The 25882-nt window shown below is 33.2% G+C and overlaps 2 protein-coding genes across 2 annotated transcripts in view; one reads left to right on the top strand and one right to left on the bottom strand.

The window, feature by feature from the left end:
- Nucleotides 1-6004, bottom strand: part of LOC118200241 (protein SERAC1-like) — a 134785-nt gene extending 128781 nt beyond the window's left edge. Inside the window, exons 1-2 of the mRNA XM_035372179.2 lie at nucleotides 5848-6004; nucleotides 1267-1359 (exon numbers count right to left, since the gene is read on the bottom strand). Coding sequence (XP_035228070.1) covers nucleotides 1267-1325 — 59 coding nt within the window. The 5' untranslated portion in view covers nucleotides 1326-1359; nucleotides 5848-6004. The remainder of the gene's footprint in view (nucleotides 1-1266; nucleotides 1360-5847) is intronic.
- A 3907-nt stretch (nucleotides 6005-9911) lies between these two features.
- Nucleotides 9912-25882, top strand: part of LOC118192326 (N-acetylneuraminate (7)9-O-acetyltransferase) — an 80564-nt gene continuing 64593 nt past the window's right edge. Inside the window, exons 1-2 of the mRNA XM_085809717.1 lie at nucleotides 9912-10221; nucleotides 21923-22019. Coding sequence (XP_085665843.1) covers nucleotides 10098-10221; nucleotides 21923-22019 — 221 coding nt within the window. The 5' untranslated portion in view covers nucleotides 9912-10097. The remainder of the gene's footprint in view (nucleotides 10222-21922; nucleotides 22020-25882) is intronic.

Below are 25882 nucleotides of genomic sequence, written 5' to 3'. Positions count from 1 at the left end.
CCATGATGAAAAGTCAGCAATAGAATTTTGGGTAAAGTGCAGAATCATCCCACTGCTTGACGCAATTTTAAGAACTGCACATACTCGGTATCCATGTGCACATCGACCTATTTTCACTTAAAAAAAAAATCCTAGAATTGCACAAAAATGGCACTGCGCACACCCTTGACATTATCTATGTACACATCGACCTATTTTCACTTAAAAAGTAAAAGAAAATTGACAAAAATCCAATTGTTTTTACCCTTGTAAAAAGCGGCGAACAAATAAGTGAGCGATTCTGCACTTTACCGAGAATATTTTCAAAGAAAAGGCATCATTCATTATAGAAAATTACGTTTGAACAACCAACGTGATGAAATTATGCTTTAGCGATAAGTCGGTAGCGAAATAGCGATGCAGGCATCCATTCCGTTATGTTTAGCAATTTTTATATAAATTATAATAATGATCTGAAATAGTTATTTACTCTTATGCTTCCATTCAGTCATGTTTAGCCTTTTCCATATAAATTATAATAATAAAAAAGTATTATATGAAATTAACCTTTCATCTAAATTAAAACATCAATCTTAGATAATTATTTATTATTATACTTCCTTTCTTGCTGCAATTATTAGGGTTGCTGCAATTATTTTTGGCAGCATTGGCATCAACAATAGCTTGGGGATTTTTTATGGCCCTCGAAACCGAATAGTACCCACAATTTTTATTGGAGAAAATTTGAATTTACTACATTTTCAAAATCAAAACTGTTTAAAAAATTTCACAAGACTTTTTTTTTTAATAACTGGAAATTCCAGAATTGTTTCCCTCAAGTAGGGTTTCAGAGATAACTACTTGCATATCTTGTAAAAAGATAAAATCAAAATAAATTATATTTAAAAAAATGAAATATTTTTTAGCTCTGTTAAATCAAAACTGCATAAAAATATTTCTATTAAAAATAAATAAGTAAATTTACGACTTTTATACATGTCATACACATGTTTGTAAATTAAATTTGAAATCCATGAATTTTATTTCATATTATAAAATAAATAGATAAGTCCCTTTTCTCAATAAAAATAAGATTTTTACTTTCCCCTACCAAAGAAAAAATTTTTAAAAATATAATAAAAAAGTTTCTAGCAGATTTTTAGTGAATAAGATACAATAAGAAGATTATGTAGAAATTATGCAAGTTAGGAATTTATTTTACTTAATGATTTAATGAACAGAAAAGCAAAATAACAGTAATAATAAATTAAGCATATAATGTATTACCCGGTGAAAGCAGCAGCATACAAAATAATCTTCTTCTTCCACATTACAAATTCATTCATAAAAATCTTCTCATAGACACAGAATATTTATACTCTGAAAAAGAAGGTCAATTTTTAAATGTACTCCTTCATATATAACTTAACTATAAATGTACAAGGACTGATTGAAAAGTTTTAAAAGTGTATATATTTCTTTGCTTTGAGGCAACATTAGATGTGATAACCCTGTTTTGTATTGTTCATACATCAATGTACATGAACTTGCAGTTAGTTGTAGCCATTTAGTAGAATAACAACAGTCAACTAATGGGGAAATAAAAAATTGCCATCAAAAATTACTATTCATGAAAAACTCTTGACAAATAAATTAATTCTTCTACTTCTCTTTACACAGGTTCTTCAACGTAAAGCACTGAATTTCCTATGGGCAGATAGTGAATGGTGATTATTAGGCAAATGTTCTGAAAACCTATTCATGTGCAGCCACAAGAAAGAAAAGTTCAAATTTGCTCAATAAATTGGTTTTTGCTGCAAGACAATATCCAGCTGCATGTAGCTCCTGTGATATTACCAGCATTGACTGAAATTGATAATATGGCACCAGAACACATTAAAACAGCCTAGACTTAGCATTATATGATTTCAAAGCATTCATTCCTAACACTGAAAAGAACATGGAAAGAGATTTTGTTCAGCTAATGATAATGAAAGCACTAGTCACAAATGCTAAAAAGAGATATTCTTCATAAAAATGTGTCAAAGATATTCTCAGAGTGAAAGATATTACTTTGAAAAAGAAATAGAGTACGATGTTGGAGATCCGCAACTGTAAGGACTTCGCAAGCTCAGATTTGGGATCATCTCTTTAAATTTAGTTCGATAACATGTAAAAATTTTTTAATAAAAATATGAAACATTTGTTTAAGAAATAATGAATCAAAATTTACCAAAAAAAAAAAAGCTCAATATTTACTTGTTTGTTTTATTAAACTTTTCTTTCAATGTAGTTATTTAAACTGCTTTATTTTCAGTGTTAATACTTTATCTTTAATTTATAGACATAATTTCTTATTTAGTTACTAAGTTGCACTGTTCAAGTTCTATAACTGCCATTTCAAGAATTTCCATTAAACTGCAAGTTGAAATCTTTTAATCCCTAAAAATCTTTTATATCACTTTCTTCACAAATTAGTAATGATATCTTCTGGATTTAAAACCACACAAGATTTTGCTATCTGTTAGTTCATTGCTGATTATAGGTCTTTGTCACTTCAATAAAAAATTATTGTTACGTCATCTTCATTTATTATCATTTCACATTTCTTCAAAAATTCCATTAATTGGAAAATTTCACATTCTATAGTATTCAAAATCTACAGCAAAATAAACTCATTGTTTTGTCTAATTTTTAAATTGCACTTTCTTAAGCCTGAATTACACCAAAGCTGCTATAAAATACAAGTAATAGACATGCTTTCGCTTTGCATATCCTTCTACAGCTCCAGAATTAGAAAATCTTTTTGACATATACAAAAACTGAAACTTTAATTTTAATAAGATAGCTGTAAGAATAATAGCCTTCAAAATGTAATAAGGTGGATCAAATTACAAAGTTAAGTAAAAGTGCAAACTACTATGTTAATTGAACTTAAGTACTTTGGAATGTAAATTTTTTTTGGGTGGGGGCCTTCCTGTTATTATGCCAGGAAAAGAAAACCTACTCTAAATAAATATGTCTTCGAGTTTCACTTATTGTTTAGGTCAGACAGAAAAATGTTCTCCTGCCTACTCCACCACCAATCAAATGCCAGAAGTGTGGTTGTGGCTCGCATCAATCAATACTGTAATTCCTTAGGAAGTGGAAATGAAATGCAAAAATACTAAACAAGTAGTGCCATCTGATGGGTTTCAATGTATTGTGATCACTGATTGTTAAAAGTAAATGAGTAATTATTTTAATACTGGCCTTGGGATAATAGTGGACTGGTTAATGTTGGACTCACCACCTTACTGCCTGACTTATTTTCTTCAATTTTGCACTGCTGCTTACTAAACTATAATCTACGGCTCTTGGTTGCTTCTCAAGATGATGTGCAGAGCTTTGTCCATGAAGTCATACCCTCCGAACAAAAATACATGCCTCCCTCTCCAGACAAACTTACTTCTCTGCCAAACACATCACTTTTTAGATGTAAGAGTGCCTCCCTTTTTCCTTTCCAGATTCTCTTAGGAGACCACCTGAGGAATCTTCAACCTGCCAGGTCTCTTCATGGGATCAACTGAGACAGCTGCTAAGAATTATCAGTTGAATGTTTTAATACAAACATCTATCAATCAATGTATTGTGATCAAAATGGCATACAGGAATCTCAGCTAATTGGAAGAAAAACATTTCCATGCTTCTTGTTTTTTCGATCATATTCTCCTTTCCTAGACTTTGTAAAGAAAAAAAAAAATGTTGACAGTCAGGATTTCATACTTTGTACTTATGCATGTATGTGTCTGTGCATAACAGGTGGTTGTCAAAATAATGGAACAACTGTGAATAAAAGTGGCATTTAAGAATGTGCTTCGTAAGCATAATCCTAGTAACCAGTTTCTTTTTATTACAAAAAGGACATATCATGGTAGTATGAGGTAGCTTAAATGAAGTTATATACGTCTTGGAATTTTATCAAAAGCGTAAAATGTCAGACCTTAAAGTTACAATGAGGACAAATTGTACGAGCCCGATTAGCTGGAGCAATTGTGATCGAAACCTCTCGGCTGTTAGGCGTTTCTAGAGATACATTGTCTAAGGTCATGACAGCATATACACAACACAGCAAGACAAGCTTGGCAAAGCAAAATAGTGGTCCGAAGGACAAGTTGACAGAAAGAGACCAACGGGTATCGTAGCCGATTGTCAACTGCAATCTAAAAAGAAAACAACTACAGCCAAAGTGACCGCAGAACTCAGTCAGCATCTAGATTCTCCAGTGTCAATAGTTACAGTTAGGAGACACCTTTCTCAATAGAACACTTTATGGCACAGCAACTCTTTCCAAGCTACTAGTCATAAATGTTATTGCCAAACATCGTCTACAATAGTGCCACAACCACAAAACCTTGTCAATTGATAAGTGGAAAACAGTTATATGGGCACACGAATCATCTCATCTTTCACACTTTTCCTTACAACAGGATGGGTACATGTTTGGAGGGCACCTGTAGAAGCATATGATCGTGATTGTCTCCTTCCATCAACCAAGCATGCAGGTGGATCCATCATGGTATAGGCAGCCGTGTCATTGTTCAAAACGACAAAAAAAAAAAAAAAAAAAAAAGTCATAAAAATTTTAATCAATTTTCATAATGCATCACATAAAATTTATATTGCTAAAAGTTTACAACTGGGTGCCCTTTGATCTTATGGCTATTCTTTTATGATGCCAAGATCGGTACCAGGAAAGCAAGATAGCCGCTACACAAAATCAAAAGAACAAGTCAAAGAATTCCACAAACTTGGTGTCCATGTACCAATCGATCTATTTTCACTTAAAAAAACATCAGAGAATTGCACAAATTAGGCACTGCACACTCCCTTAACTCTGTCCATGTACACATCGATCTATTTTCACTTGAATAAAATCAGGAAGCTAAAACAAAGTTAAAAGTATCATGGTAACCAGAAATGGGGTTTCATCTCCAAAATTAAACAAAATTTGTCACCAATCAAAGTGACACCCAATTCTACATTACAGCCCTACACATTACAGTGAAACCTCAGTTCATGAACTTAATTTTATTCCTGAAAGCCGTTTGTCAACTAAAATAATTTACCCCAGAGGAATTAATGCAAAATACATTAATTCATTCTTTCACTACAGATGATTGCTTATTTAAACTTCACAATAGTACTTTGTGCATAAGCTCACAGCCGATGTAAGTCATTAAATACAGAAAAATAACCACAATATTAAACAGATCAAACAGAGAAACACTTAATTTCATCTTACTGCACTTGTGTGAAGCAGGTGTCAAAAGTGCAATATGAGGAAAATTGTATAGTTTGGATAAAAATTTTTCTTCTATAAAAACAGTACGCGTTTTGTCTATCTTTTTTTATCTTTTATTTGCCTTTAAATATTATTCAAATCTGCTTGAGACTCACTAGGCATAGGTTTTTCACAAAATTTGTCCAACGTGAAATATGCACTTTCAAATTCGGGAATCTAACTGTAACATTATTTTAAATGCTTCCACATTAATTACGCAAAAACTAATAATACTTCACACACACACCTTTTTGTTGTTGTAACTAGAAGTATAAAAGCATGCACAGAAAAAAGTTAAAACTCTACTGGGAGAACGAAATCCAGGTCAAAGAAAATAACTATTATTCAAGAGAAAATAAAATATTAGCGAGTTCTGACATGCTTAGCTGAGGATTATGAAAAAGTGTATCACATATGATATTTTTGTAATACACTTTTCCTATTGCACAACATGCCGATTTCTCATTACAGCGCGCTTAGCAAATGCCAAACGCAATAAATCAAGTAGGAAAGGTATTTCATTTAATAAATATGGAAAAGATTACAATTTATTGAAAGCTGCTGTCAGCGTCATCTCAGTGGATGCGGTTCAAATTTTTGTAACAGTAGAAAATACACTTCGTTTTCCAATCACAACATTCCTCCCAGTTGATCAACGTCGCTCACGCTTTCAAAAAGTACACCTTTTAATCCTGATTGCCAGATTTCCAATGCTGTTGCATAATTATTTCCACCTGCGCATATGTATCAAAGTCTTTGTATGTATATCCCAAGGTCTATAGCAGAGAGCTTCTTTATAGAAGCTCTGAAGACCTTGAATTTTTCTCTTATGTAGGCTTTGTATAGACATTGGATATACCTCTAACGTTAACAGCAAAACTGAAAACTATTTCTGCTCTTCCGGTTTAAGGAAGTATTCATAAGCTGTGTCGTTGCTACTTGCGGTGCTACGCATCATAAAACAAACATGATATATCTTCGATTTGCGCATAGACCACTAATAAGAACATAATAAGAAAGTAGTGCTTTCTTATACTCTGCATCCGGTGAAGATTATCAGTGAAACAAATGACTAGTGTGGACAAAATAAGACGAAAGTACGAGGGCTATCCAGAAAGTAGATTACGTTTTGGAATAAAAAAATAAACAAAGTATAGGAAACAAATTTTATTATATACAGATGAAAGCCACACTCAAATACTACTTTTCTACATAGTCACCATACAAATTAAGGCATTTATCGTAGCGATGTACGAGCTTGGAAATTCCTTCGTCGAAAAATTCGGCCGCCTGCGCCTTCAACCACTTCGTTACCTCTTCTTGCCTTCCATCTTGCACAAAACTTGTGGTAACCAAGCTTTTCGCTGATGATTTCGTGCAACAAACTTCGCGAAATTTGTGGAAAACTCAAAGAAAGTTCCGTTATTGTGAAATTTCGATTTTCACGGACTTTAGCATCGACTTTTTCGAGAAGTTCGGCGGTCACTATGCTGGGTCTCCCACTTCGATCTTCGTCGTGAACATTGGTTCGGCCATTTTGAAATCTTATGACCCACTGACGCACTCCACCTTCAGTGATAATGTTGTCCCCATACACTTCACGAAGCTGCCGATAGATTTCTATCGGTTTACAGTTTTTTGCAGTCAGAAACCTTATTACTGAGCGCACCTCGCAGGATTTTCAATTAACGCAGACATTTCAAACCGTCACAGTATCTGAACGGAGCACAGCACGAACCTCTCACTAGCACGGCTAGATGCAGACTGAGCTGCGCAACGCTCTGACCCCAAGATGGCCGGGCTAGCCCCGCCCCTAGCGGACACAGACGGAAACGTAATCTACTTCCTGGATGGCCCTCGTATTAAATCAAGTGGCCGCCATCGGTCGACGACGTTTTCTTGTGGAAGGTCAAAATAATAAATGACTTGAAGGGTCTAGAATGAGTAAAAAATGTAAAGGAGGGAGAATGTCAAATGAATATTTGTGTTTTTCTCTGGGAAATGGAGAGCATCTAAGAGAGTTGATGCGGTTGTTAGGATTAAGGCTACTACTATATACCTAGAGGAGCCTTAAGTAAAAGTGTTGGCATTGTCTTAGTCTGAATGCACCATTCCGTTGACAAAAGGGAGCGGATGAATTCGTTTGAAAAGTTTCTTAAATTTCTTTGCAATATTAAAAAGTTAATTATCTTCTGTTGCGAGAGAGTTGAGGAACTTTCGCCTGCGTTGCGCCTCAAAGTTAGTAAAGTCATTCTTGATGTCACGTTGAAGAGTGTTCAGTTGTGTTTTCAGTCTTGGTTCCCTTATAATTTGCCAGCTTTTCGTAATACGATTTTCGCATTTGACTTTTTCTCTTACTCTGCATTCAGTTAATGAAAGAATAGCTGCACAGATGTCAAACAGCGCATATTGTCCACACAAAGAATGTTAGAATATGCAACAATAACTTCAATGAGTCTGATTATAGGAATGATCTTAAAAATAGTTTGTTAGAATTACCGATAAAAATGTTCTATCCAAACTGTTAATATACCTGACTTTGTTATTTATCAGAATACATGTAGACAGCAAAGGCAACAGAAAAGAAAAAATATAAAATGCGTTTGATGGAATTAAGAATTTAAGTTCTACAAAGGCATATCTGGAACTTCGAAATGGTAACAGCAGTAGCCATGACGAACTGAATGAATATACAATTAATATGGAATGTTGTAATTGTTCTAACCTCCAAAACAACGTAAGTAATTACAAGCTCAGAGAAAACAGTTCTTTCTCTCTTTTTTTCAGCAGATTGACAGAAAGCAGCATTTAAAAATTATTTCTCAGGAAAATAAATAAATAAAATAATTAATTCTGAAAGCTTTCATATTTTATACTTTAATTTAAGAAAGGGACGTTTTCTTAAATTAAAGGTTTTGAAGAAAAATTTAAATAAAGAACAAAAATTTAATAAATTATTAAATTCATGCCAAATAGTTAAATAAAAGAAAAAATATCGTATCATTTGGGGCTCCGTCATTACTTGCAATTTCATTCAAAAAGTAAAAAATGCTCAGCCAGCCTCCGGAGGAATTTAAGCACTGAATATGAGGTATAACGTACTGTTTCAAGGCATGAGATAAATAAACACCATTCATTTTTCATCACACCAATGGGTAAACGGTTAAAGGTTCGCTTATTAGTATAAAAATAATGCTGGAAAGAGTATGACAATATGGAATGAAATTTTAACGTATAATCGTAGCTTTGAATACAAAGGGAGAAGTGTCCAGCACTTTCTGACCGTGATGCCACGCCGGTAAAATTCTAGCTGTTAAGCAAAATGTGATTAAGAAAAAAAAAATTCCTTGAATCAGATCCGATAACAATATGAAAACAAATGTAAGATCTGCGCCATTGACAGTTTCATTGCATAGTTCTGTAATTCGTTACATAGTTCAAAGGTCTGCAGGAGTTCAGTTGGAGGCTACTAACGCTGGTCGTGCACGACGAAGATTCAAGGTGATCACTTTTAGCACTTTCGGGAATAACAATTGTATCGTCTGTCATAAATTCATTGCCTTACCTGGATCATAAATATTTGATATATGGATGGAAGCTTTTCCTTACTTAAAAGACTCAACCTCCGTCTAAATGTTTGTTTCTCAGAAAAATACAAATATGCATTTAGAAGTTATAAGCGATTTTTAACGCACACCTTTTATTGAAGTAAACTTTGCCTGTTGAAACTATATTTAACTTATTACATGAAAGAAGTGCCAGAGCCCTTTTACTTAGGGCTCTGGTGAGTTCCAGCTGGAATTACGATTTGCCTAAAAAACTGAGAATTTCTGGAAGATTCAAGGTGATCACTTTTAGCACTTTCGGGAATAACAATTGTATCGTCTGTCATAAATTCATTGCCTTACCTGGATCATAAATCTTTGATATATGGATGGAAGCTTTTCCTTACTTAAAAGACTCAACCTCCGTCTAAATGTTTGTTTCTCAGAAAAATACAAATATGCATTTAGAAGTTATAAGCGATTTTTAACGCACACCTTTTATTGAAGTAAACTTTGCCTGTTGAAACTATGTTTAACTTATTACATGAAGGAAGTGCCAGAGCCCTTTTATTTAGGGCTCTGGTGAGTTCCAGCTGGAATTACGATTTTCCTAAAAAACTGAGAATTTCTGGAGCTGGGTTCCTGCAGAATTTAAATTCTGGCTTTAGTTACGTACTCTTAAACTTTTATGTTTGTGCAGTAAAGAGGAAACTGCTTTTATATAAAATTTGAAGCATTGCTTAGTTTTAGTGCTTTCTGTGATTAAAACATAAACCATTTCAAATTTTTAACGTAATTACTTAATAGACAAGACCGGCCAGCTATGTAAGTGAAGTTTTACTTAGAACTCTCTGGATAATTCCAAAAAATTGACATGAATGAAAGCAGCAGAATTTTCTGCAAATAAAAAGTAAAAAGCTGCTCTTTAATATTCCGTGTTTTGAGTGTCACAAACAAAGAATTATTATATGTCTGCATGAAACAAAACAGTAGCGCCCTCAAGAAATAAACGGCAAAAAGTGGGGAAAGTAATGGTTAAAGTTTTCAACTCTTTTCTTCCTTTGGTTATCATAACAGAGGCGCTCGTTGTGGTTGTTTTTCGGTGTGCATGGTGTCTGTTTTGTCTGTATGTTTGCGACGAAAAGGGTGCTGTTGAAGGGAATGTATACTCTATGTTATGCTCGAATTTTTCTGTATATTTCAAGTCTGTTGTACATAAATTTGTGAGTTCATAAAAATCAAGTTGATAAATGATGAATACTCATGATCCTCGTGAGATCGCAAAGCACATTAATTCCCGCAATGCTAAAATATGTGCTGTTTTTGTTGTATTAGGTTTCATTGGATACCATGGTATTCTTCATTTGACATCTGGTATGTGTTTTCTCCGTAAACTTATTAAATTTAACATCTAACGCCAGCATGAAATGAGCGAATGTGATCTTAAAAATGTAACTTTCTTGTTGATTAAGTGTATGGAGGTGTGGATATTTTTTATGGATAAGTTGTTTAGAAGATTTGTCATATTTGATTTATAAAAATAGATCGAAGATTCTTTTATTTTTGTTTTTACTCTTTCGTTAAATTCGTTCTTGAATCTGTCAACTGAAAATGATAGATTTGGAGCTTTCAGATTTCATATTTACTTAGTGAAGAGTGGGAAACTTATTTTCGGTTATTCTTTTGGCTGGAGTGTTTTACGATTTTATTTTTTTAAGTTGAAACTGTGGTTATCTGTCTGATTTCAAATGTATGAATGCCGCATATTTGAAGTTTTTTACTAAATTTATGTTGCTTGTGTAAAATATTACATAAACATATATTTGTTTTGATTATTAGAAGCAGTGCTAGATAAAGACATTTTCATGTCTTGGGTGGAAAGCATCTCTTGTGGCCTATTTTTTTATAGCATTAGCCCCTTTAACTTTTTCCTCCCTCATTTGGCATCTGTTTAAACCTAGTGTTCAGGACAGCCATCTATGTAGTTTACCTTTTAATATGTGGTTAAAATTTTCTGCATGTTCTTTAGGGGTGGGTGTGGAAGCAGGTTGTATGGGTATAGTCCCACTACACTAACTGCACAGCTCTATTCCAGTTTTGAGGGTGAATACCCTGGGTAGGGCGATATGAGGATCTCCCACCTCTCTTCTGCTATTGTCAATCACTTGAGAGGACTTGTTCCTCATCATGTGTTTTAAATGCCTCCTTGCTGCACAGACACTTATGCAATTACAAACATCCATGGCTCTCTGGGATTCTAACCGAGGCCCATTGGTTTGGCAGTCAGTGTCACCAGCTACTGTATCATTTGGCTAACAGCAGAAAAAAAAAAACAGTATCATTGCTTAAAATTTGAAAATTGACATCATAAAGTGAGCACTGGGAGGAGAAAGGCAGTGACAGCCCTATATATGTGGCTGGGTACAACTTCACAGTATAAACACTAATTCAGAAATGGATCTGCTCAGAAGCGACAGTTATTTTGGACTTCTTAAAGAGTAATGCAAGCTTGGATAACCTGGGCTTTGACAAATTTACAGTTACTTATAATATCATATCTGTGGATGAATGAGTAGGTATACATTCAACTACAGCTAGAAGTATATTGTGTCACATTACGACACAGCTCCTTCAGTGTAAAAAAAATGGGAACTGCATTGTGTACCGAAATGCATGATTTCATGACACTGTACAACGAATTAGACTGTTGGACTTTGTTACAAGATTTTTAGAAATTATATGCAAAATAAGAATGCTTATGCATGTGAACTTATTTAACATTTTTTAGCTTTTGCAGACTTCTTAACCCCTTCTAGGTCTGCATCCCATCTCACGCGGTCGGTGTCGCATGCCATGCGATAATGTGAAAAATTCCATCATTGAAACCGAATTCATCGCTACTCACACGTTGCTTTAAATTCCATGATTATTTTTGTATTTCTGAATATTGCTAAGAGATAGCACAACTAGTTGTAGTTTCTTCATAATTTTTGCAGTGAAATTTCCTGCCTTGCATATCTGTTATTAAATATCCGTGTGATATCTGTTAGAATTTCAATTAAAAAAAAACCATTCAACATATCGGGTTGGAGGGAAAGTTCTGTCGTATTTTAAATAGGCAGATGATTTTTCTTGTAAATAAAAAAAACATCTGGCTAGTGAGTCAATCGGATGTTTTTTTTTTGTTTTTTTAGCTGCTGTATAATATAAAAGGTGCCCTTTTTTACCGTTCATCATTTACTTGTAATATTTAAAGGGAAAAACATGTCGGTAGATAAAGTGCATTTACGACACTGCATTTTATATGAATTCCAAAAAGGAAGCAACGCATCTGTTGCATGTAAAAAATTATGTGCGGTATATGGAAAAGATATTGTAAATGTTTGTACTTGTCAAAGATGGTTTAGCAAATTTCGTTCCGGGGACCTGAGCCTCAAAGAAAGTGTTCGATCTGGACGATTATCCAAGATCGATAATGATGTTTTTCGATCCATGTTGGAAAATAATCCACATTTAACAAGTCGAGAAATTGCAGAAGAGTTTGGCATTCATCATACAACTGTTGGAGATCACATTAAATCACTTGGGTTTGTGTTAAAGCAAAGTGTTTGGGTTCCACATGAATTAACGGAAAAGAATTTGTCTGATCGTGTAAGAATATGTTCATCACATCTGATTAGACACAATGTGGAGCCGTTTTTGGACAGGCTGGTTACTGGAGATGAAAAGTGGATTCTTTACGAGAATATTAAAAGAAAAAAATCTTACTGCAAACCAGGAACATCCTCAGCAACAGTTCCAAAACCAAGTATCCATCAACGAAAAGTACTGCTTTGTTTGTGGTGGGACAGGAAAGGTCCAGTGTATTACGAGTTGCTGAAACAGGGAAAAAACATCAACGCGGATCTGTACTGCAATCAGCTGGATAAATTGAATGCAGCTATCAAAGAAAAAAGGCCAGCATTAGCGTTCAGAAAAGGAATAGTGTTCCATCACGATAATGCTCGCCCGCATACTGCAGTGGTGACACTACAAAAACTGAATGCGTTAGGATGGGAAATCCTTAGTCACCCCCCATATTCACCTGACATTGCACCCTCTGATTATTACCTGTTCAGATCTCTGCAAAATTATCTAACGGGAAAAAAATTCAAGTCTTTTGAAAGTGTTTCTAAGGCAGTTGCTGACTATTTTAACTCCATGGATGAGAATTTCTACAAAACAGGAATTTACAGGTTACTTGGAAGATGGCAACATGTTGTAACAAATAACGGAGCATATATAATTGATTAATATTAAGCACATATTTTTATAAATGAATTCAAATATTTTCTTTAAAATACGACAGAACTTTCCCTCCAACCCAATATTTTTAATATTCATAGCCAATTTTTTTCATCACTGCAAAGTAGGAAATATATATAGTATGTATATAAATTTATAAAAGAACTACTGTATAAAAAAAATATTGATTAAATAAATTATTTTGGTTTTCTGTTAAATGTGGTTTTTATACTTTGATGTCCAAGGCAGGTTGTAAAGCTGCTTTAATGGTAAGGTTGGAAAACCATTCACTAAAGCATTTTTTATGTAATTTTAATAATTATTTTTTGTAGATATTTATACAATACAAAGTCCGAAATCCGGACGTCCATTATCCGGAATGATCTAAAATCTGGATCTCAGAGCCACAAACTTTTTTTTATTATTAATGCTTTATAAATACGCATTTGATTTTTCCTTCCATACTAAAACGTGTAGGTTTTCACTTAAAAATTCTCGGTTGATCTTTACATTATGGTAACTTGGCAATTTTTTGGCGAAAATTTGGCGACCAACTCTCCTACAGCAACCCTCTATTTTTTTTTCCCCGCCGCCATTTTGTCTTCACGAAGTAAAGACATATTTCTTTTCTTTTTATCTCCTGAACACTTCTTCCAACAATCTACTAGCCGAATTACACTTATGCTAGAAATTTTATGAAACAAAACTGCTTAATCATGACAAATATTCACTGCAAAATTAGGAAAAACTGCACAATACCATCCTCCTTACGCATTTTTAAAATAGCACATACGCATAAACCATGTACACGTCGACTTATTTTTACTTAAAAAAACATCCCAGAATTGCACAAAAATGGCATTGCGCACACTCTTCACTATATCCATGTACACTGCTTTTTTCTCATAAATTAAAAAAATTTCACGAAAATACATGACAATTTTCTCAATCTTTAAACCCGGTAAAAAGAACATATATGAAATTACATGATCGCGAAAAAGTATTTACCCTTTCCAAATATGAACATTTCCACATATAAAATAAATAAAATATCCAAAAACTTTTACCTCTAAATCATCTATTACATTATACACGTCACCAACGAATTCATACATGAAGCATTACAAATATTTAGTATAAAATATTTAAATTATTTCCATGCACGTTTATTTCAACTTAAACGTATACCAAATTCCTACAAGCATAAAATTCACAAAATAACTATCATTTCATTAAAATATAATTAAATTCAAAAACACTACTTAAAATATAAATGAGCACATACATTAAATTAATAAAAATTACCTTACAATCCTAATTACTTTAAACTAAATCATTGCTAATAACAATTTTCCCAATAATACCAAATTCCTTTCCACCTTACATTTACAACAATGCATAAAAATAATATCCTCAAATAATTAAAAATACTAACTTACCTAATCTTCTTCAGAATCTTGATTACGTGTCCGATAAACTTTTCTTTAGTTACGGCTATGGGATCCAAAAATTCACGAACACTGTTTCACACAACACAGAATAAACCAAATACAAAATTTCCAGATTTTTTCCCGATTTCCCCCCTTTTCCGATTAAAGAACCGTAATTCGTCCATTAATATCACATGACATATCCCATGATCTCTCATTTCCCTCACACAAAATAATGCGTAATCGGAACTGAGTACTGCTCACATTATTACCAAAGTCCCAGGTAGTAACCTTTATCGCCTCCAAAATGTCGCCAAACTACCAGTTACCATATTGTAAAGATCAACCAATTCTGATTCTTAATTTCACTTAGGCACTAAATACAATACCTCATTGTAAAAAAGCAATCATGTAAACATAAATTTGTGAGATTAATAATTTGGCTCCGTAGCTGAGTATCTACTCGGCATACATCTTAAACATTCACCTATTTTATATTCCTGATGCCGACCTGGTGAGTCATTATTTATTATGCAGTATAAAGTCCGTAATCTTAACGTCCATTATCCGGAATGATCTATAATCCGGACCTTAAAGGCCACAAACTTTTTATTTGTATCCTTTACGCATGTGCGCGTTGAAAGAAATGTTTAGTAAAGTAAACAAATAAATATTAAGCTTTTTTTTTTTTGTTTTTTTTTTTGTAAAATTTGATATCCTTTAGATCATAATTGCTCTTTATTTCATAAATTATGGTTTCATATTTTAATTGTATAATTTATGCATGCCGTCTTACCAGATTTAAATTGATGATCTATAATCCGGAAAAAATCCTAATCCAGAGTCACCGAAGTCCCGATGAATCCGAATTACGGACTTTGTACTGTATTTTGCTTTCATCACTGCATATTTATCAATACATGGCAGCTTCAGTAATAACTCATGCTGTGATGTCTAAACTTTTTTTATATTAGTAATTGAATAACAAGAGTATGGCAACCTTTTATGCTAACATTATGCTTGGCGATAATTATAGATTTTTAAATGCCCTAAGAAATATTGACGAGGAAAAATTCAACAGAAATTTCTTTTCATATGATAAAAATAGATTTTGTTAATAAAGCTCCCAGGCCAAAAGATTACATTTAGTGCTATTTTAATTAAGAATAACTGATATGTTATTCACCATAAACCCAGAAATGGCAGCAGAATTTGTTGGCACCAGACGGCAGAATTTAGAGAAGACAAAAATTTTGGATTTGGGGAAGCACCGGGCGGCAAAAGTAAGTGATAAGAAGTTTTTATTATTTAGGGAAAGCACTGGGATCCAAAGTTTAGGCACAATGAAAATTTAGAACTTAGGAAAGCACTTTGTAGTAGAATTTAGGACCCATAGAGACTGCATCAGGCGGTATCGGGCACCGGGCCCTAGATAAAGCATTAAGTATATGCGGGAGTTTATTTATTCAGGACTCGGATTTGTTTGAAGCATGTGCAAGAAATAAACATAGGTATAGTAAATAACTAAACTAATACAATTCAGGCTTAATTCAGCACGCAGTAGGAGCAAGACTAAACTTAGCGAAACAACTTGGCTTTCGTCGCCAACCTTGTGATACACAGCTGATAATGTATAACGAACGCTGTTAAGCTAGGCTAAAATTACTTTACTGATTCTAAGGCATTTCAATTGTAGCAGACTGTGCTGCTCTCTGATCTTCTAATTTGATCTAGCTTATTATTTTTTACAGACTGTTATTATTATGGCAATTCTATAGAAACTAAGCGTGAACTTTTGATTATGTCGAAAAGAGTTTCCAATTCTGGAGTTGCCAAAGGAATGTGGTCGATAGAAAAGCGAAACCATGTTTCGATGTCCATTAAATAAAAACAAAAAGTGGAATTGCTGCAAAAAATGGATAAAGGCATATCCGTCTCAAAATTATGCTAGGAGTGTGACATTGGAAAGTCCACTGTATGTGACACACGAAAAAAGAAAAGGGAACTTTTTGAATTTTTTGTGGAAGCAACTTACATTGAAAGAAATGTTTAATAAAGTAAACAAATAAATATTAAGCTTTTTTTTGTAAATTTTGATATCCTTTAGATCATAATTGCTCTTTATTTCATAAATTGCGGTTTCATATTTTTAATTGTATAATTTCTGCATGCCGTCTTACCAGATTTAAATTGATGATCTATTATCCAGAAAAATCCCAAATTCGGAATTGCCGAAGTCCCGACCAGTCCAGATTTCAGACTATGTACTGTATTAAACACATCCAAACAATAGAGTTAATATAGTACAACATCGTATTATTTTAAAATTTAAAACTTATGCATTACGGAGAAAACTGGTGATCAGTGGATGGGATGTTGCATAACTACCTGTTAGTCCATCAAAAACCGCTTACTGTCCAAAATATTTTGCATTTTTGAATATAGGGTAGAACATATATTATTTTTCAGCAATAAAAAAAAATTCTTTTTTTGGGGGGTCAGAAATTCGAAAAAAAGGTCCGACCAAGAAGGAGTTAAATCGGTGGTTCGCATCTTTTTTTGCCCAATGTATCTCTTTCACCACTGTTAAAAGATTATTATCCCCTTCCTTTTGAAAACTTGAAAAATATATCTAAAATATGAAAGACAATAACTAATGAGATTTTGACAGGAGACATTTAAATTTCTGATTTAAACTATAAATGTCAAATTATGAAGTGCAAATTGTACCCATTGGGCTGTGCAATGCCATAAGATGTGTTTAAATAGAGGAATCAACAAGTAAGAAAGGTATGCTCAGATTATGAAGCGATTTCTGATTCTTCAAAAATTGCATCAATAAGTTGCCAGCAGTATGTTCACCATTTCCAGTCATCTATTACACTATCTATTATCTTTGTCCCTACAACAACTGCTACATAGTTGGTTTCATCTGTCGCCAAAACTAAAATATTACTTACATCTAGATGTAAGATAAAAAGTATATGAATCAAAATTATAACTTAAATTAGAGTACTTTTCCATTTTGCAAGAGCAAGTGATAAAATCGCCAAAAATGGTACAACCGAAGCCAAACGAAATATCCTCGCTGGTAACCTTTTACGCCTCATTTTCAAAACAAGTCGCAGCTATTTCTTATCAGATTGATTGTTTCTTTCAATACTGGCATACAATTTCATAGAATTTTTACCCAGATAGTTCAATTTTATACCCTAAGGCCATTCAAGGTAATTAGTCAATTAGGATGCAATCACATTGCTCATCCGAAGGCGAAAATATGGAAAATGCAAAGTCGAGGGTTAAATTCATCAGTTCTAATGAGAATGCACTAGCAAAGTAAAACACTGCGTTTTTACATAACTTCTGAGTAAGCTATTCGTACGAATTAAAATAATTCTTGCATTTAAAATTGTATTATAAATTAATATTTAACTTGAAATTAATGTAGATAATTACTGAGAGAATTAGAATTTTGTAGCGTAGTTTACGTGAGATGGGATGACTTGGGATCACATGAAATGAAACGGCGAATCAGGATGTTGTACCATGAAAGCATCTAGTAAATTCTTAAATTAATGTCTTTTTACAAATTTATCAGCTTTATTTATTTTCTTTTTACAAAATTTTAAACAATATTAAAATTTTTATGCCTTCAAAATAAAAATTTCTTAGAACTAACATTTTTTATGTGTATACTGTGTGTTGTCACCAATAAAGTCTGCTTGGCAAGATTTGCGGAAAATGGAAAAGTACCTAAATTAGTAATAGCCTTTTAATTTCTCATTTTAACTTGAGTATTGCCCTTTTCCATTCTAAAAATGTAATAACTATTTCTGGATTATGTCATTTCTTGATTAATCTATATCATTTGACTTCTGTAACACTGGTAACTTGTTAATTTGGAACACAAACTCAAAATTTTGAGAACCAAAACTTTTCTCTTAGTGATTTTCCATATTGGACAACTATGTTTCTGCTACCTCTAAAATGCTTCCACACTGCTTCTTTTCTTACCACAAAGCTATCAAAAATGTAAAATGCTTGAGATGGCATGATTAGAGTGCTAAGTGAATTGTGGCCACAGATGTCAACTGAGATAAAAATGAATATTTAATCTGCCTCAACTGCCAAGTTTCCTGTTCGTTATGGATCAAATCTTCAGCATTGCAATCAATTTTTCTGCATCATTTACATGTTAACATTTCTACTTATTACATACATTTATTTAGATTATTTTCTAAAGTGTTTAATCAGTTAAACAAAAAAAAAAAAAAAAAAAAAAATATATATATATATATATATAGAAAATATAGGTTAATCCTGAAACTTGAATAAAAGTAGTTTTTTATATTTATAAACTAAAGTGAAATACTTAACAGCTAAGTGAAAGTTGGTCAGTAAAACTGACCACATTGTCCTCTTCGGGGGGGGGGGGATACTCCAGTGATTGAAAAACCCTGTGGTAAATATTTAACTTGCAAAAGTTAATTTTAATAAAAATATTGTACTAATAACCTTTTTTCTGTTCTGTTGAGGATTGTAAAATTAGCTTGTTAAAAATATGTATTTACATACGTCGTTTTAATATATGTCGCGGCGCACAATGAACTGGAAGTTGATCTGTCGGCACTATCCTCATCTTCAGGGCAGATGTTTTTATTTTATTCGGCTTATAATTCTGTACTAAATGTAGTGTTTCATCTCGATGTACTCCAATATGATTTAAATCAGTTTCCTCGTCATTATAAATATCACGCATACACATCAAATTGATCCTGTGCAACTCATATTACAAGATTCTGAAATGAATTTTAGAGAATTATTGTATGATCTTGAATCATTAGTGACTGAATTTGCAGAAATTTGAGACGAGATCTGTGAAGAGGTAATAGAAAAATTTCTTTGTGAAAAAAGGGGTATTGATATAACAATCCATGTTAAAAGATGCTGAAAAATGCCCGAATTGGCTAGAGATGTTGGCCTTTCTGCAGAAAGTGAAATTTCTCACGCTATGAAAAGAGTCTGTGATTGTCTGTAGCAGGAAATAAGTTTACAATTTACATGACTATTTTATTAATTAATATTAATTCCAAATGTGGCTATTTACTGGATGTTGAAAATTCATTAAACAAGGATAATACTGATACTGATCTTTGAAGGAATTATAAACATTCGGATGAATTTTATAATACAGGTTTACTGGAGCAGAACTCTGTCTCAAAATATGTGAGTGTAAGATGTTACTCCCCACTAGAAAAGATATTGAAACTAAAACTTCATTAGATCTTACCTTTAAAATCTCGTATGGAGAAAAGGTTTTTCCAAACTTGAGAGTCGCACTTCAAATACTCATTAATGTGTCAGTATCAATTGCTAGCTGTGAACATTCGTTCAGCAAATTAAAATTAATTTTGTTATATCTACGATCAAGGATGGGATAAGATTGCCTAATGACTTAGCATTTTTAAATGTGGAAAGAGAAAAATTTGAAATGATCGACTGTGATAAAGAAACTGATAAATTTGCTTCATGAAAGGCAAAACAAAGGTATATATAGTACAGTAGAAGTCCAGAAATCCGCAAAGCTTGTGACCAGAGGTTGTGCGGATTTTAGTATTTTGTGGATTTCAGGAATTATTATTGCATATGTAAATTGATTATATTATTCATTGTATTATATATACGCAGCATCGAGGTTTGCCGATTTCGCCTCATGCAAAGATTTCTGGTTTTAGAATCATTGTTGCTCTAAAATTTCAACAGCTTTTCTTTTCCGTATATCGTACACAATTGTATCGCAATTCTATAAGATTCTGCTATAAAATGCACCTGTCTCCATCTTTTGCAGAATTTGCACTTTTTGCATTACCGTCAATGCAATGTGTTTACGTGTTTCAACGTTGCAAGCAGTAAAATCATGAGTGTGTTTCTTATCTGTAATTGTATTAAAAATAGTTGAAATTTAAAATATTCGTAATTTATCCACAAAATATCCGAATTAAAAAAAATGCGGCACTAAATAATCTTGTTAGATAACAAAGCTCAGAAAATACAATAACATGAATTGGGAACTTGGAAGAAGAGTTGAGTGAATCGTCTGCTTTTTTACCTTGATGCAGATTAGACGGGAAAAAACTTTTATCGATGTCAATAATTTGGTATTTCCGTTATGACTCATTATTATTTGGTAATTATGACTTTTTTACTCAATAAGTATTTTTTCTTCGATATTTCGTACTCAATGTTGCGGTTTCCGGAACCTATATAAACTGAATGTTTATATTTTTGAGAGGCAACGCGAATTTCAGGAGTTGGCGGATTTCAGGTCAGCGGATTTTCGGTATTTGACTGTAATAAATTATATTAATGTATTATAATATTATATTGTTAATAAATATATCTACTTGTATACAATATATATTAACTTCTTTCATTGTTTAAAAACTATATTACTGTAGTTAAGAAAGATCCAGTAGTTGTAACATGTTTTGGAATAATTGAAAACATATAGCTCTTTTTCTCTTGTTCAGCAGTACAATGGGAATTAAAAAATGCATTAAAGAAAATTATTAAACATAAATCTGAAACAAGATAGAGTGCCAGAGCACAAGTGTTTACTGTTACTGTTAATGGGCTGGAAGAATTAGTAATTAACAGAGGGCAGTTCTACCACAAATTACACCAGAAATGAAGCTACAGTTTTATAGCAAAATACGCTGAATTTTAATTTCATAACTTAAGTCTTTGTCTGGCATGAACTATATTTTTAAAACAGTTATATAAATATGTAAAATATATATCTTTTTAACTAATTTTAGATGAGTGTATATCTGAATTTTCTACTGACACAGACACATATCTAAATCCATTCTAGTATTGATTCTTTTAACTAGATTTTTTTGTCTCAAATTTAAAGCCTAACCTCAGCCTGTCATCCCGAAAAACAAACTAGCATTTTGTAGATGTGTAGTTAGGTAATGACTATTCATATACATTACAGAGTATTTTAAGATTGATATGGCATTTTATTGTTATTTGTATTATATTGTTATAATGAGTATATTCTATATGTTATATTACTATATGTTTTCCTTGGGGGATGCTAAAATAGTATTGTGGTCCGGTCATCAGTTATGCTTACTATGCCCCTGGTCATTCTCAAGTACTAGCATTCCTTATTAAGAGTCGAATTGTAATAAGTCTAATCACCTGGTCTATTATCTATTATCCTGCATTATTTCTATTTCACCCATATTGTATGTAACTTATTCATGAAATTTTATTACTTTTAAAACCATTATTTATAAATCAAACATTTTCATGCAAAATTGGAGTTTTTATCCCTTTAAATATCTTTTTAGGAATTGATTCATGTAAATGGTTACTCAGTGATGGACGATTTCAAGGCTTTAGTATTTGGCAACCATATGGATGTATGATGCATTCTTACACATCTGGGTAAGTTGCTTTCTTTTTATAAGCTATACAGTACAAAGTCCGAAATCCGGACTCGTCGGGACTTTGGTAATTCCGGATTTTGGGATTTTTTCGGATATGAGATTATCTGTTTAAATCTAGGAAGATGGCTTGTAGAAATTATAAAATTAAAAATATTAAATTGTGATATATGAAATAATGAAGTATTTATGATCTAAAGGATATCAAAATTTACCCCCCCCCCCAAAAAAAAGCTATTAAACAGTTCTTTCAATGTAAGTTGTTTAAATTGCTCCGTTTATTTTTGTGCTAATACTTTCTCTTTAATTCTGTAGACAGACATAATCTCCTGTTGAGTTGCATTATTGAAGTCCTGTAACTGTTGTTTCAAGAATTCCGACTAACTTGTCAAATGAAATTTTCTCGTTTTCAGTAACTTCTCTGTCACTTTTTCCACTATCGGTAGCAGCATTTTCTGGATCTAGAACCACACTACAGATTTTGCCATTCATTGATTGATGATTGAGAAGCATTGTCATCACAATGAAAAACTTCTTTTATATCACCTTTATTTATTACCACTTCTCCACCTTTCTTTACAAAATCCGTTAACTGGAAAATTTCACCTTGTTTTGTGTCTGTCATTATCAAATTTAGCTATCCTTCACTATACATATTTGGCTATACATCATGAGCTTGGCAATTAATGACAAGTTGTTCTGTTAAATTTTATCGTATTTCTATTGCGCACTGAGACAATTAAGCCTGAATTGTATTAGTTTATTATACTTATGTCTATTTCTTGCACATGCTTAAGGCTTATCAGAATTCTGAATAAGTAATTCCCACATATACTTAAGCCTTATTGAGGGCCAGCGCAAAATATCGTACCTCCTGATGCAGTCTCTGCGAGTCCTGAATTCTGCGACCCGGTGCCATCCTTTGCTGGTGTGGCCATGCTAGCCGTGGCACAGGTTCTGGGTTTATGTGAATAACAAATCAATTATTCTTAATTCAAATAGGCCTAAAATGTAATCTTTGGGTCTATGAATCCACAAAATCTATTTTTAGCATATGGAAAGAAGTTTTTGTTAAATTTTTCCTTGTCAACATTTTTAGTACATTTAACTTAGATCTGTAACCATTGCCAAGCGTAATGTTAACATAAAAGGTCACCATACTCCTTTATTATTCAATTACTAACATAAAAAAATTGTTAAGGCATCGTTACATGACTCATTATTCAAGTTGTAATGTTTTAATAAACATGCGGTGATAAAAGGAAAGTATAATAAATAATGATTTGCCAGGTTGGCGTCAAATCACAGTTTGAGATGTGTGCCAAGCAGATACGCAGCAATGAGCCAAATTACTGATTGTACAAATTTATGCTAAAATAATTGTTTCCTCAATAACAAGGTATTTTATTTATTGTCGAAGTGAAATTAAAAATCAGGACTCTCCAGATGTTTTATTATGCGCAGAGGGGGAAATCAAATATGCATGCATAAAGCCTTTGAGAAAATGTTGTTGGTCATATTGAGGTCCGGATTTTAGATCATTGCAGATAATGGACATTCGGATTTTGGACTTTGTACTGCATTATCGAAAACAGAAATGTACGTATAATAATGTTTTCAGCAGTACTTACAGTGATCATTTCGATAAAACAAAATCTATTGCCAAAAAAGTGTTGTCTCAGCACACTCATAAAATTTTTGCTTTGGTTTTATATAACCTTGGTTAAGTCTTGATAAGCTAACATGGAAGTATTCAATTGGCTTCTTTTTATCTGCAATTGTTGCAAGTTTGGAAGATCCACAAAAATAATAAATTTATAGCTGCAAAATTTGAATATTTTAAAATTAATCAACTATATTATTTGATAGATTCTAATACTCAGGACGTTGAAAGATTCTGGGCACAATAAAAAACTGCATAACATCACTTACATTCATAGTAAAGTGAATTTATGTGGCACTGAGTTTTCAGAGAGGATAGCTATTTTGTTGTTATTTTAAATGTCATTAGAAATTTTTGATTGCTGGAATGACTGGTACAATTTTTAATGAATTTGTTTGTCGGATATCTCTAAGTTTGAGCTTGTGTTGAAGTTTTTTTAATGTTCTGTATCCATTATATTTATCTTGGATTATGTAACTGAATAGACAGCCATTCATTGCTTCAAAATTCTGCAAGACTTATTGGTGGAATGTCTGCCAGCTTTCATGCTTAACAGGAAAATAAATTCACCAGCCAGAAAATTAGTAATCTTTGAGCAGAAACACAAATGCTTTATTAAAGTGCTACAATTGTAGCAGGCATGTCACATGGTCACTGGTATGGAAAACTCTTCTTTGAGATTACAAAGTAGCGATGATGAGGGAGAATGTAACTCTAAATGTTGTAATTTTTTGTTAAGTTGAGAATATGCATATGCAAAGATGTAGCTGAGTCTCAAAAAGGGACAATCATGTTTCTCTGTGCCAATCACCACATGGTGACATCATGTTTTGAAGCAAACTGTAAAGTGTATCTGTGTATAAGGAGTGGCTTAATAATTGTGGCCGTGAAACATGATGTCGAAACTATAACCAGAGAAAGAATTCAAGCTAGAGGGACTATCAATGAATTGCTTGGCTTAAATAAGTGGCCATCCCCGTGTGTGTTTGAGTGGACACTTTGACAGGAATTGTTTGCAATGAATAGTTGGAGTACCTTCAAGAGACCCTTGCTTATGCAGGCACATAAAGATACATATCTTCAATGGGCCAGAAATCACCAAGCTTGGATAGTATAGATGACTGGAGACATGCAATATGGTCCAACAAATCATGATTTTGTCCATTTTCTGATGATGCACAGTATGAAATAAACTGACAGCCCATTTCATCCCAAATGTTCCAATGTGTAGTTCAAGTTGGTGGTGGATTTGCGATGTTTTAGAGGTGTTTTTTTTTGTACTATGTGTACCCACTTGTTGAGGTAAGCATTCACATGGATCAGCATGTTTCAATAAACATTCATGAAGGTCATGTGTTACTGCATGCTGTCAACATTCCCATTTTTCAAGATGATAACAGTAGAGTTTATAGAGTTGCACATGTATGAGGGGAATCCGAAAAAAAAGGTCTCCTATATTTTTAGATATACAAAGAACCGTTTATTTTCTATAACTGCTACATCACTTTAAAGATTGAAGAATGCTTTATTTTTCAACATAATCACCATTTCGGTCGATGCATTTTTGTAGACGCTGTGGCAGTTTTACAATGCCCATGTCATACCAGCTTGCTGCCATGCCCTTCCGGAAGCGTTGAGGAGCTTCAGGAGCATCCATAGTGATCCTCCGATCTTTACGCATGAGTTCCTCAACTTTCGCGATTGTCTCGTCGGCAATTGACGGCCTCCTACTCCTTTCTTCGTCATGAATTTCAGTACGATTGACTGTAAACTCTCTACACTACTTGCGAACGTTTTTGACATCCATGCACGACTGACTGTCCATACACTTCCATCAATAGGCGGTGAATTTCAACCGGTTTAACGCCTTTTGCGTTCAAAAATCGAATAACTGCGCACACTTCGCACTTAGCGGGAACGTTTATTGGGAGCTCCATTTCGAATGGCTGCCAAGCCAAGACTGAGCATCCGAGCAAAGCGCCTGCGTGCTTATGTGGTAGTGGAGAAGGCACCACTCACAACGGTGTTGCCAACAACCGTATTAAAACTTTCTCTACGCCCCCCAAAAATAGGAGACCTTTTTTTGGGGGGGATTGCCCTCGTATATGACTGGCATGATGAACATTCACAAACCTTTCCGCACATGGATTTTCCCATTAAATTTCTTGTTATTAAACTGCTGAAAATTTGTGGGACTTTTA

Source organism: Stegodyphus dumicola, chromosome X2 (genome assembly GCF_044657685.1).
Source record: "Stegodyphus dumicola isolate Sdum_Otavi_A_Nest chromosome X2, ASM4465768v1".
Lineage (NCBI taxonomy): Eukaryota > Metazoa > Arthropoda > Arachnida > Araneae > Eresidae > Stegodyphus > Stegodyphus dumicola.
Note: the sequence above shows the minus strand (reverse complement) of the source record. Positions and strands in the feature narration are given on the sequence as shown.